The sequence below is a fragment of the Dermacentor albipictus genome, chromosome 9, assembly GCF_038994185.2.
Source record: "Dermacentor albipictus isolate Rhodes 1998 colony chromosome 9, USDA_Dalb.pri_finalv2, whole genome shotgun sequence".
Lineage (NCBI taxonomy): Eukaryota > Metazoa > Arthropoda > Arachnida > Ixodida > Ixodidae > Dermacentor > Dermacentor albipictus.
In genome coordinates this window covers 64,078,104-64,091,357 of record NC_091829.1, presented here as the reverse complement: position 1 = coordinate 64,091,357, position 13,254 = coordinate 64,078,104, and the positions used below count along the sequence as shown (strand labels likewise).

The following is a 13,254-nucleotide window of genomic DNA, read 5'->3' as shown; positions in this document are numbered from 1 at the left end:
GAAAAAAAAATGCATAGGAAAGCTAGGCGGGAATACACACAGTTCAGATCAACATCAACAATCCTACACCGGCGTCACTCCATGTCGTTACGCCCAAGAACCCTTGACACGGCGATGGCCGGAAGGTGCAAACGCTGGGGGAGAACCCTGCGACTTGAAAGCAGGGCAACTGGTAACCCTGTACATATTTTATTATTGCGCGCTGCCACAAATTTCTTGTGCGAAAACATTCCTTCAGAGGTACACCCTCTGTGTACACGGAGTGATCTTAGGCATGACTAAAACTGCTTGAGAGACCCTTTTCATGAAGCGCTGGACAGAGGCATCTCGGCACGAAGGCTGAGAAAGCCGGTTGAACAGGTGCTCTGCATGATGGAGAGGCTTTTTGTTTCAGCCATAACACTAGCACAAGGACCTTGCAGAAATTTTTGAAATGAACTTACTTAGGGTACAAATGTGTCACCGTGATTGAAAAGCCGTTATACTACATCTCAAAGGAGAATCAAAATCTTCTAACAAAATTTTTAGACATAGGGCTGCGAACGGTTTGTTGTTTATTTACCGGCAGAGGCATTTGTGATACGCGTTTTGCAAGATGTACGGGTGAGAAAGAAATTTCAGTCTCGCCCAAAAGCGAAGCACTGGAAGACATGACGGGGCTACCGTAGCGCTGTGGGCACATTTCAATTCTGGTGCGACGAGGTGCCTGCCAGCGCTTCTCATCACCGTTGGCACTGCTCAGTCTTCAAAGCGAGCATGGCGTAAATTTAGCCTCACGTTCCCCAAGGTATGATAGGCAAACGGCTGGTGATCCGGAACACTTCTTTTAGCGCGCAGAACGCACTTGCCAGCACTGGAAACAAGGGCGGGTATTCTGTAAGTGTCCATCCAGTGGACATGCACATTTCGTCTGCTGATGAAGATCTGATTGGCTGAGCTGCGATACGCGTTACAAGGAGACAGGTGCCACCGGCCAATCTGCGCTTCAGCAGCAGACTAAATGAGCATGTTTGATGGGTGGAAACACACAGAATGCCACACTCCACCTCCTAAGCCTCCCCCCCCCCTCCCTACTTTCAGAACGCTGCCATGGGCATGCAAGAACCGATTTTGCGGAGCGTTACGGCTTGTCTATTAGGCTTTGTCACTTTTGAAGACAAACGCAATGCGCGTCTCTCGAAGCCTATTCTTCCGAGGTTGCATTGCGCATTCGTCGTTGAAAGCTGGACAGCATGACGACGCCAACAGCGACGGCGGAAATGCGCATCGAGCGTCTATATATTCGCATCCGCCATTATAGGACCGGAGCGCAGATATTGGCCGCGAAATTCTCGTCAGCAATCGGATTCGTTTGTGCTGCTGCAAGCGATGGCCACGGAGGTTCGTGCTGGCGACAAGCTGGTATATGAAACCCATACTAGTCGCTGCCGTGCTGCGTTTTCAGCGGCAGTAGACTTAGTTAAAAAGCCCAGGTGGTTCATAAAAGGTACCTTGATTAGACAGACATTTCTTTTGCAGACGGCGGGCTATGTGACTTTAGATGCGATAAAGGTCATTTTCTGTATGCAGCAACTCGAGTAATGCTGAAACAGAAGAACGACAAATTTCAGAGGAGGTTTTGCCCGTAGAAGTAAATTTTTCAATACGGTAATTGTGCCTGTGTATTTATGAAGTAATACGGAAAATCGAGGTTAATATAGATTTCTGTAAAATGTTGCCGTCAGCATGCATTCACTGAGCTTTTGTTGCATTAGGCAAGCGAAATTTTAACTATTGGCTAAACGTAGCTTGGGCGCCCAATATGTTTATAAGTGAACTTACTGAACTATGTAGTTTGTATCTAATATGCCTGAGGTGATAGGTTTATAGCTCCAGTTGTCTTGGTATAATTGAAGCAAAATCAAATGTTATAGAGTATCCCAGCCATGGGACGGTACACGACATACGCGCTCTTTCATTTGCTTGACAGTTCATTTTGACAAGTTTTATACCGCAATCGTAACTGTTAGCAGGGATAGGACGAACTGTTTACCATCGGCACTCTGTTTTATTCTTTACATATTTTTTCCCCGAGGTTTTGTACGTACTGCAACACTGACATTAAAAACGCATCAGCACTCAGCCCACATGCAAAACTGTTGAAACATGACAGTCGTTACGGCTGTAATGTAAATTAGCATACTTTCCCTCCAGGTTTTGTGCCTACTGTAACACTGCCATTAAGAATGCACCGCCACCTAACCCACCTGCAAAACTGTTGAAACATGACATTCGTTGCGGCGGTAATCTGAATTAGCATAATTTACCTGTCCTTTTATACGTTACAAGACAGATGCAGTACGTAAATACATCTATGAATTTATGAAGACTTACCTCTCCTGAACTTGGCGTCTCTGTAGGCTGGGGAAAAGGTGAAAAAAGTGGGACAGTTTCAGTGACAGGGAGGCAATTTTTCAAAACGCCAACGCCAACGCTCTATGCTTCTTTAATTGGCTGAATCAAAATAAGGGAAAATTCAATGACATTTTGTTGAATAGTTATTCATGGTTTCCTTCAAATAATTGTAGAGTTGCCAGGAACTCTTGCCTTTCAATTATACAGGCAGTGCCAGCTAACTTGGACCAAGATATTAAAAATACCCAAGAGCTGTAGTGATATTGTACCGCCTGCATAGCAGCCGTAGTCGTATGTACTTGTGTATGTGTATGCATATGTGTGTATATTTCTCGTGAAGTTTCTACTTCGTTAATTAGTTTTCATTAGTGAACTTTTTAATTATTGCTTGAATCGCAAACATATCAGTTACAAAGTTGTAGGGCACCTTGAATAACCTCCGAATCAAGCATTTATTTCGTGCTGAAGTGGCTCTGGTTGTCTTTTTTCGAAGAAAAAACAAAAGCCCGCGAAATACGCGGAATACGAATTAGACGCGCACCCGGCAAGCCGCTAGTCAAACGCCTACAAACAACCATATATATATATATATACCCGCCGTGGTTGCTCAGTGGCTATGGTGTTGGACTGCTGAGCACGAGGTCGCGGGATCGAATCCTGGCCATGGCGGCCGCATTTCGATGGGGTGCGAAATGCGAAAACACCCGTATACTTCGATTTAGGTGCACTTTAAAGAACCCCAGGTGGCCGAAATTTCCGGAGTGCTCCACTACGGCGTACCTCATAATCAGAAAGAGGTTTTGGCTCGTAAAACCCCATAATTTTAACCATTGAAATATATGCAGCTGCATTCTCTTATCGCCGCATCATACAATGCTCCGCAACGCTTATCAATGCGTCAGCGGCGTGTTCTCTTGATGCAGCGACCATCACATAGCGTGAAGCCCTCCGTCGAGTTGCCGCCGCTAGTAAAGCCGTGTATCCGTGGCTGTTCGCTTGGGGGCGCTGGAGTAGCGGCGTGTTGAGAGCGTATCCATTTCGTATTTTCGATGTTTCACGCGCTTTTGTTTGTTCTAGGAAAAACCAACAAAACAAAGCTGACCACTTTGTATTTGATATGTTTGCAATTCAAGCAATGACGAAAAAGTTGGCTCAATAAAATTATTCAGGTAATACTTCTTGATGGAAAAAATACTGGCCGTAAGTACATACGACTACGGCCACTATGGGGCTGTGGAGTCGGTGCGATTGCTCTAGAGCTGTTGCGTATTTTGTTTAAATTTCGGTCCAAATTAGCCGAGACACCCTGTGTGTGTGTGTGTGTGTGTGTGTATATATATATATATATATATATATATATATAGATAGAGAGAGAGAGAGAGAGAGAGAGAGAGAGAGACTTACCTCTTCTGAACTTGGAGTCTCTGCAGTCTGGAGAAAAAAGATAAGAGATGTTGGACAAGTTTAGTGGCAGACGGGCACTTGCGCATATCTGCTTTTTCAAAACGTGAACTCTTTGTGTTTGTTTACGTGATTGGAAGAAGTTGTTAATAAACCAACGATATATTGTTCTGTCTTTCTAAGTGTTTTCTTTTTTGTTCACATTACTCTACAGTTGGCAAGAACTCTTATCTTTTCACTATATACCGGGTGTTGAAAATTAAGTTTTATTGCTTTCGTAAACTTAGCCACTTGGAGGCACGCGAAGACCACCTGCGCGAATAAATTATGTGGCCATGTAGATACAAACTGAGATGACAATTATCGCTGTCAGCAGCGCAATTAACTAGTATTGAATAATTAATGTTTTATCGACTGCACTAGGTGGATGTGCCTTTGTGCCTTTGTCGTCTTGACAGAGCAGAGAACAGATCTGTTCAAGAAGTCCAAGTTTTTTCCCACCATACTGGAGTAAGCAAATGGGAAAAAACGAAATTCGAGGCTAAGTCATGAATGCTACTTCTTTATTTATTTGATTGATATACAACGCGCGACACAGGAGAATTAATTATGGAAAAAAGTCCAGTTAGAATTCAGGTAATACAGCTTTGGTCGGCCGCTAGGCCGGCCAAAGTTGTATTACCTTATTACCGTATTATTACCTTATTACCGTAATATAAAGGCGAAGAGGAGAAAAAGAAGCTTCTCGAGAAGTGATCATGATGAGCGATCGGCAGTTTCTCTTGCCATGTTTGTGTTCCAAGAGCCCGTTCATAAGTATTCAATGTTAGCCTACATTAATGGAAAATTCTTAAGAAAAAATGATGGCTCGCTTCACCCGAAGGCAAGTTGTTAATTTGCATTAACAAGGAAGTCAGGGCCTGCCGCTCAAAGCAATATTTGGGACAGGCAAAGGGTACGTGCTCCACGGTCTCAAACGCTTCGCACGCATCGAAGTCTGGCAAGTTGTATGCAATGTCACGCCTCCTTCACTGGCGAAGGCCAGTGAAGAATGCGCGTGTGACGGCGTTGTACGTCACATGGCTACCAAAGTTACTTATTGGTAGAAGAAGCAGAGGAAGAATATACAATAAACAAGCATGACTACCTTATCGTATTGACTTATCTAAGTTTTAGTACAAATTTGGCTCAGTGAAGAGCAGGATAGGAACCTCTGTTGTGCATCTCATCCTCTTCGTTTTATGGAGGACCATGCGGTTAGGCTTCATCCAAATCTGCGCGGTCGACAAGTTCTTTTTCACCGAGGACGGTTCGCTTTTATGGCTGAGCCCTCATCCTTTGTTCAGAACATGCCCGAAAACGGTCTTTTGCTATTAGCGGTGTAAAGTAACCGTGCGGGACCATCACGAGTGAACAAGGCCAAAAATGAGACAGTGCAAGGCGACATTTTTTTTCATCATATTATGAAACTGGAGCAGGGAAACAGTGATGATGATGATGTGTGGGATTTTATGGCGCAAGGGCCAGGTATGGCCAAAGAGCGCCATCAGGGAAACAGTGAGCAATGACAACATTTACTAGAGCTTGTGACGGAAAACGCACTCCAGCCTTCTCGGAGGCTGTCGTTAGAGATGGTAAAAGCCGACGCTTATGACGGATCGTCACATGCAAAACGCTCAAGCCTGACAAGACCTTGACAAGGTTACGAATTTGCGCTTGTAGCTACGAGGCGTAGCGGAAACCTTGCATGACTTGAGAATCGCAGAGAGCTCGCAGCGGCCGTAGGCTGCAGGCGTTCTTTTGTTTGACGTTTTTCTTCGAGAATGAGCTCCAGAGCTGGGACAGTCTTCAAGTATACAATTCCGGCCCTCTGATAGTGCTCTTTTTTTTCGAGAAGAGAAAGCTGCGTCATGTTGCTGACTCCATGTTATCAGACTCGTCGCTCGTGCCTGTGATTATGTTGCTACGGGGTAGTATTCTCAATGACGAAGAGCCGAGAAAGAAGAAGACGAAGACGACGTTTGGAAGCTAGCGCGGGCTGTTGCCTCTTGGTCAACTGCGGCGTATTGCCTTGTAAATATACTTGTAAATAGCTTTTCGTCGGTGTCTTCCTACGTAACATATTTGGTGGAGGTGGACGTTCCCTGTACCTCATCACGGAGCTTCGCAGTGGACGGTACGTCGAGCCTACCTTCATGGCTCCCGGCGACGCCAACCCGACTCCACCGGCTCCGACACCTGCTGCCACTTCGACGACCTACATCACCCTCTCCGCTCCCCGTGATCCTGGCGTATTCTCGGCAAAAGATGGGGAAGACGTCGAGGACTCGATCAGCCTTTACGAACACGTCAGCCGCAATAACCGGTGGGACCCAACTATCATGCTCGCCAACGTCGTCTTTTACCTCGGTGGCACACCTCGAGTTTGGTATCGGACGCACGAAGATGAGCTGACCAGTTGGGATTCGCTTAAGCAAAAGCTTCGAGACTTGTTCGGCAACCCCTACGGTCACCAACTTGCTGCGCAGAAGGCGCTTTCCGGTCGTGTGCAGACGTCAACGGAGCCCTACGTCACGTACATTCAGGACGTCTTGGCTCTCTGCCGCAAAGTTGACGCACACATGACTGAGTCCGACAAGGTCTCCCACATCCTCAAAGGCATTGCCGATGACGCCTTCAACTTGCTCGTATTTAACAACGTCGCGACGGTGGATGCAGTTATTAATGAGTGCCGCCGCCTGGAATTCGCTAAAAGCCGACGTATCGACCAACAGTTTGCCCGTCTGCCCAACACCCCAGCGACATCTTCCTGTGCCGACGCTCCTCGTCCCAACAACACTGGCGATGTTACCAGGATTGTCCGGCGTGAGATCGAGGCCGCCTATCCGGCTGCGTTCGACTCCAGCCCCTCCAATGCACCTGCAGTCACTGTTTCCCTGATCCAGGCAGTTGTCCGCCAGGAGTTCGCCAACATGGGTATTCACACCATCTGCTCGGCCCATCGCCCTTATCCCCAGCCGGCATCTTCGATTCCACCCCGTCCCGCACCTTCTTACCCACCACGTTTCCGCAACCTCTCTGAATGGCGCACTGCAGACGACAAGCCAATTTGTTTTCACTGCCATCGAAATGGGCACATTTCTCGGCACTGCCGCAGTCGCTGGAGTTCCCTGAACCAGTCTACATATACTGCCTACTCTCGCCCCCCAGGTGGCCTTTCTCGTCCCTATGCTGCCCACTCAGATAATGCCGCCACCGATTCTCCTGCGCCGAACCGCCCCTATTCTCGTTCGCCTTCGCCCCAACGACGACAATCTCGCTCTCCCCAGCCCCGTCGTTCCTATTCGCCGACTCCCTTCGGACGCCGCTCCCAGCCGGAAAACTAGACGATGCAGCGCCTCGAGGTGACGCTGCATTCCTCCCTACGCCGCCAAATCCTCTCCTGACGTTGCCCACTCATCTGAACCTTCTTGACGTGCAAGTCGACGGTGTTCCTGTATCAGCTCTCATAGACACTGGGGCGCATTTGTCGGTAATGAGCGCGGATCTTCGTAACCGGCTGAGGAAAATAATCACGCCCGCCACGACGCCTGTTGTCCGTGTCGCCGATGGCGGAACAGCCCCCGTAATTGGTATGTGTGCCGCCCGCGTCTCCTTCGCCGATCGCTCCACTACCGTGCTATTCACAGTCATCGCTCACTGTCCCCACGACATCATCCTCGGCCTCGACTTCCTCTCCGCACATTCTGCTCTCATCGATTGCTCCGCCAGTACTCTCCGCCTCGACCTGCCTGTTCTGGATCCCGCTGAACAACACCTTCCTCGCCTCAGTTCCGTCGACTTCGTTCGCTTGCCACCTTCCGCATTGACTTACGTTGACTTCGTGTCATCGCCACCAGTGCCCGATGGTCACTACATCGCGGCTCCTATGCAAGACGTTCTCCTTACACACGGGATCACACTACCTCATACTATTTTATCTATTACGGCGAATTGCGTCTGCCTGCCAGTGGTCAATTTTGCATTGACGACACAAGTGCTGCCACGCGGGATGTCTCTGGCCCAACTTTGCTCATTCGAGGATCACTCTGTAGCATCGATTTCAGTAGACGACAATTCCACCGATCCTCCTCTACCATCGCAGTCGGCAACTTGTACCATCGCCAACTTACAGAAAATGATTGCACCCGACATGCCGTCCGAGCACGCTCGTGCGCTCTACCGCGTTCTGATTTCCTACCAAGATATTTTTGACTTTAACGATCGTCCTTTGGCCCAAACAACATCTGTTAAACATCGCATTAATACCGGAGATGCCCCTCCTATTCATCGCCGCCCGTATCGAGTATCACCGGCTGAGCGTCAAGTGATTCACACCGAAGTTCGCAAAATGCTTGCCAAGAACATTATTTAACCGTCATGTAGTCCATGGGCGTCACCGGTTGTGCTGGTAAAAAAGAAGGATGGCTCATGGCGCTTTTGCGTGGATTATCGGCACCTTAACAGGGTTACCAAAAAGGACGTGTATCCCCTACCTCGGATTGATGACGCCCTTGACTGCCTCCACGGTGCTCGCTATTTCTCCTCTATTGACCTTCGCTCCGGCTATTGGCAGATTGCCGTGGACGATCTCGACCGCGAGAAGACTGCCTTTGTAACACCCGACGGTCTTTATCAATTCAAGGTGATGCCGTTCGCCCTATGTAACGCTCCTGCCACTTTTGAACGCATGATGGACTCCCTCCTTAACGGCTTCAAATGGTCCACGTGCCTGTGCTACTTGGACGACATTATAGTATTCTCCCCAACATTCGCTACGCACCTCGAGCGCCTCTCAGCAGTCCTGGACGTTTTTCGGCGAGCCGGTCTGCAACTCAACGCATCGAAGTGCCAATTCGGCCGTCGCCAGATTACCGTCCTTGGACATCTCGTTGACGCGAACGGAGTGCAACCGGACCCAGGCAAGATCCATGCTGTTACGCACTTCCCTGTTCCGAAGTGTGTCACGGATGCGCGCAGCTTCATCGGCCTTTGCTCGTACTTTCGCCGTTTCGTCAAAAATTTCGCGGCCATAGCACGACCACTAACCGAGCTTTTGAAAAAAGACGCCCCTTTCCAGTGGGGCGATAACGAGGCCTCTGCATTCTCGCTTCTCATCGATCTTCTCACAACGCCTCCCGTTCTGGCCCATTTCGATCCTTCTGCGCCTACCGAAGTCCGTACTGATGCCAGCGGTCACGGAATTGGCGCAGTACTGGCACAACGCCAGCGTGGCCACGACCGTGTTATCGCTTATGCCAGCAGGCTCCTCTCGCCCGCGGAGCGCAACTATTCCATCACTGAGCGTGAGTGTCTGGCCCTAGTTTGGGCGGTTGCGAAGTTCCGCCCATACACTTATATGGCCGACCCTTTTCCGTTATCACAGACCATCACGCGCTTTGTTGGTTATGCTCATTGAAAGACCCTTCAGGAAGACTTGGTCGCTGGGCCTTACGCCTCCAAGAATATTCGTTCTCTGTCACCTACAAATCTGGCCGACTACACAAGGACGCTGACTGCCTGTCTCGCTACCCGGTAGACGAGCCTGACGACGCCGACAGTAGTACCGCCGACGGCATTTTCTCTGTGTCTGCCTTCGCTAACATCGCCGATGAGCAGTACCGAGACCTATCGCTGCGAGTACTCATCGAACGTCTGCGCTCTACACCTACCGACGCATCCGTTCGCCGATATGTCCTCCAGGGCGGCATTCTGTACCGAAGGAGCTTCCTCCCTGATGGCCCTGATCTTCTTCTTGTCGTGCCAAGACATCTACGACAGACTGTGCTCTTCCAGATGCATGTCGCACCCACTGCATGACATCTTGGCGTAACCCGCACGTACGACCGCGTCCGCCGCCGCTTCTATTGGCCTGGTCTTGCTCGCTCCGTCCGACGCTATGTTGCTGCCTGTGATCCCTGCCAGCGTCGAAAAACGCCTCAGGTGCTACCTTCCGGTCATCTCCAGCCGATCCCCGTCCCTGTGGAACCGTTTTTTCGTGTTGGATTAGACCTCCTCGGTCCCTTTCCCACGTCATCCTCTGAGAACAAATGGGTAGCCGTCGCAACTGATTACGCCACCCGATACGCTATCACGCGGGCTCTACCTACCAGTTGCGCCACTGACGTCGCGGACTTTCTCTTGCGTGATATTATCTTAGTGCATGGTGCCCCGCGACAGCTGCTTACTGACCGTGGTCGTAACTTCCTCTCGAAAGTTATCGCCGACATTGTGCGTTCCTGCTCTATTCAACACAAGCTGACTACCTCATACCATCCTCAAACCAATGGCCTGACAGAGCGCTTAAACCGTACTCTTAGCGACATGCTGTCCAAGTACGTTTCGAAGGACCACCACGACTGGGACGTTGCCCTTACGTCACCTTTGCTTACAATTCTTCCCGGCACGACACCGCCGGATTTTCTCCATTTTATCTACTCTACGGTCGCGAACCGACCTTGCCCCTTGACAGGGTACTTCCTCCTGCTGCGACCTCAACAACCGAGTATGCGCGCGACGCCATCGTCCTCGCCGATCATGCACGCCAGCTTGCCCGTGCACGACTGACGGACTCGCAAACCACGCAGCAGCGTCAGTACAACGCCCGCCACTGTGACGTACAGTTTTCGCCTGGCGCACTCGTGCTCCTGTGGTCGCCCTGTCGTCACGTTGGACTTTCCGAAAAGCTCCTTTCGCGATACACAGGGCCCTACCGCGTGCTGCGCCAGGTGACGCCTGTGACTTATGAAATTGCTCCTGTGAGCTCAACGTTGTCATCTACTCTGGCGTCTAGTGATGTCGTGCACGTCAGTAGGCTCAAGAGCTACTACACTGCTTCAGAGCCCAGCCTTTAGTCGCTCCGAGACGGCGCTTTTGCCGCCGGGGGTAGTGCTACGGGGTAGTATTCCCAATGACGAAGAGCCGAGAAGGAAGAAGACGAAGACGACGTTTGGAAGCTAGCGCGGGCTGTTGCCTCTTGGTCAACTGCGGCGTATTGCCTTGTAAATATACTTGTAAATAGCTTTTCGTCGGTGTCTTCCTACGTAACAATATTAACAATTTTTAAGAGCATGCAGCACGATGTCGAACTACGAGCGCCGAATACTCTTGATGACTTGCTTGAAAATATGAGATATATGCACTGTGCAGAGTCAAGAGAGTTCTTTTAATGGCTACAGTACTTCATCAAACGAAGAACACAGGCTGCAGTGTAAAAACGTGACAAAGCTGACATCGGGAGGTCACCCTGACTCACTTCAAAAGACCAATTTCCTGCCGATCATGTCAACTTTTTGTGCAAGCAAATGGGCGAGAAATCAAGGATTTAGTAGATAACAACTGTCAACAAGAGTGAGATTCCGGACTTAGGCATAGCGGAACATTGTCCTGTGAGGGGTTACGATTACTAGGGCAGGAAGCAGACCTCTAATGAGTGGGCGGGACTGTTGATCACGTGGAAATGAAAAAGAAAACATCTTAACTAAGCCTCTCGTACTCAACGGAGTAAAATATCGGTTACTCTTCTCTCGCCCAGTCATGCGACCGCAGAGTATCGCAGTGAATCAGGTTTCTTTCCTGACCTGTTCCTGTCATACATTACTTCAGCCTTGTCAGGATTTGTGTGAAACGCAACAAACGCCTTTTCCGGTACTCGAGTCTCCGGTGTCTACGAGAAAGCAGGGGGAGGAAAAAAATGGTCGTTAATCCGTTTGCGTGTAGAATGCTCTAATAAAACGAACGTCGTAACCACTGGCAGGAGCCGGAGCCATGACGCCATAAATGTATGCAAACGGACGTTCGGCGAACGTCGGCTGATACGCAGCTTGTAATATCCGTGCTTACCGTTCCTGATCCCGTAACTTCCGGTTCCTACGGACAAAGGAAATAAGAATAAATCAGTGGGCGAGAAAGCACCCTTTCCATTTAATTACGTGCAATTGTAGAACGCGATTGCGAAAAGCTTTGTGATTCGCTCAAAAGACACGAATGAGTAATTTGCGATAGCGTACGTGAGAATGACTCCCCGTACGGATAATGCTCGCCCGTACTTGAGAACGTTTCTTACACTCTACTCTGCAAGCGGCATATGATACTGAATGACAGCGCCATTTGCCGACTTAAGTTGTTAATATACGTTAGTACAACACTCCATGGCCATTCGTGAACCAGAACATGGAACCATGGGGAACTAAGCGTTTTAGAAAAGTAGAGGCCTGGACAAGCTGCTTTAGATGTACAGTTGGAGACAACGCAAGCGCCGAAGCGATCGTACCGTTTTTTTTTCGTCTTCGATTGTGGCGCCGCCCCCAACCATGACTTAGCCTCTTTCCGGATTAACTGCAGTGGAAGGGCGTTTCTCAAGCAATTCATCGCGACTAGCAACGCAGTTAAAGGGCAGTGCCATCATCACATCAAGAGCAACACCGAGCTCATTAGGCCTTCTCCAGGATGAGCTTAGAGTGGAGCCCCTTTGTTGAAGGGGTAAGGGCTGTCTGCGCTGCCTTCAATACAATTAATCTTTGAACCTCATTACATATTATAAGAGCTTCAGGTGTGGAAAAGGAAATTCTATTTCTTTCAAGGAACTTAGCGTGGCTGGCTCAGTAGATTCTGGCCGCTAGAAACAACAAACCAACAGATTCTGCATTATTCCTCCGAGATATATTGTGGTTTCCGAGTTTGTATCAGTGGAACAGCCAATTGGAATATTCAATTACACTAGACGAGTCATAAATTAGTGGTAGTGGAATAAGATAAAATTACTGCTTCTAGGCTGGTAGGTCCTGATCCCTGAATGCAATGAAAGACAATATTGTGGGAAATAAGGACTGGGGTCTTTGCACGGAAGAAATGTATTTCTGTATTCCAATGATGTGCCCAGCTTTTAAAAAAATTACAATATTGCCAAATGCCGTAAGATGGTGAAAAAAAAAAACTGCATTCCATTCAGAGCAACTCACCGCGCCGGGAATCAACAGACCTACAAAAGCAGCTGTATCGCTTCAATGCGTAAACTCGTCCTAGTGTTGACATAATGAGGGCAGCCTGATTTTTGTTTTGATAAGCGATGTGTTAGGCATAGAATAGCTGGAGTGGAATCAAGCCAAAGTAACAGGACCAGAGTCCTCTTCAACATGATTACAAGTTACGAGAACATCGAGGGTGACAACTGTTCAAAAAACAACTCCCTTTCTTGCTGTGCAACATACCTCGCCTTGTTCTGCATATTCTGGCCACAGGAATGTAAAAACAAAAAATCCCAACAGCCAGGACTATTTATACAATTTGTTATGGTCTCCTCATTCATATAACGGGGACACAGGGCAGCAATATTCACCAGTGGAAGGCGACACATACATTGTGATGTTAAAATGAGATAAAACTTACTTTACCTTGTGTAGTTGGTTCAAATCCCTGAAT

General features: G+C 48.7%; 1 protein-coding gene across 27 annotated transcripts in view; it reads right to left on the bottom strand.

Annotated features, from left to right (window-relative positions):
* Positions 1 to 13,254, bottom strand: part of LOC135896969 (uncharacterized) — a 279,122-nt gene that overhangs the window by 19,420 nt on the left and 246,448 nt on the right. For 26 of the 27 annotated variants that reach the window (XM_070526193.1, XM_070526195.1, XM_070526215.1 and 23 more), the window contains 3 exons: positions 11,677 to 11,703; positions 3,799 to 3,825; positions 2,374 to 2,400 (listed from right to left, as the gene is read on the bottom strand). In XM_070526193.1, the coding sequence (XP_070382294.1) occupies positions 2,374 to 2,400; positions 3,799 to 3,825; positions 11,677 to 11,703 (81 nt within the window). The remainder of the gene's footprint in view (positions 1 to 2,373; positions 2,401 to 3,798; positions 3,826 to 11,676; positions 11,704 to 13,254) is intronic. The other variant, XM_070526196.1, reaches the window with a different exon arrangement.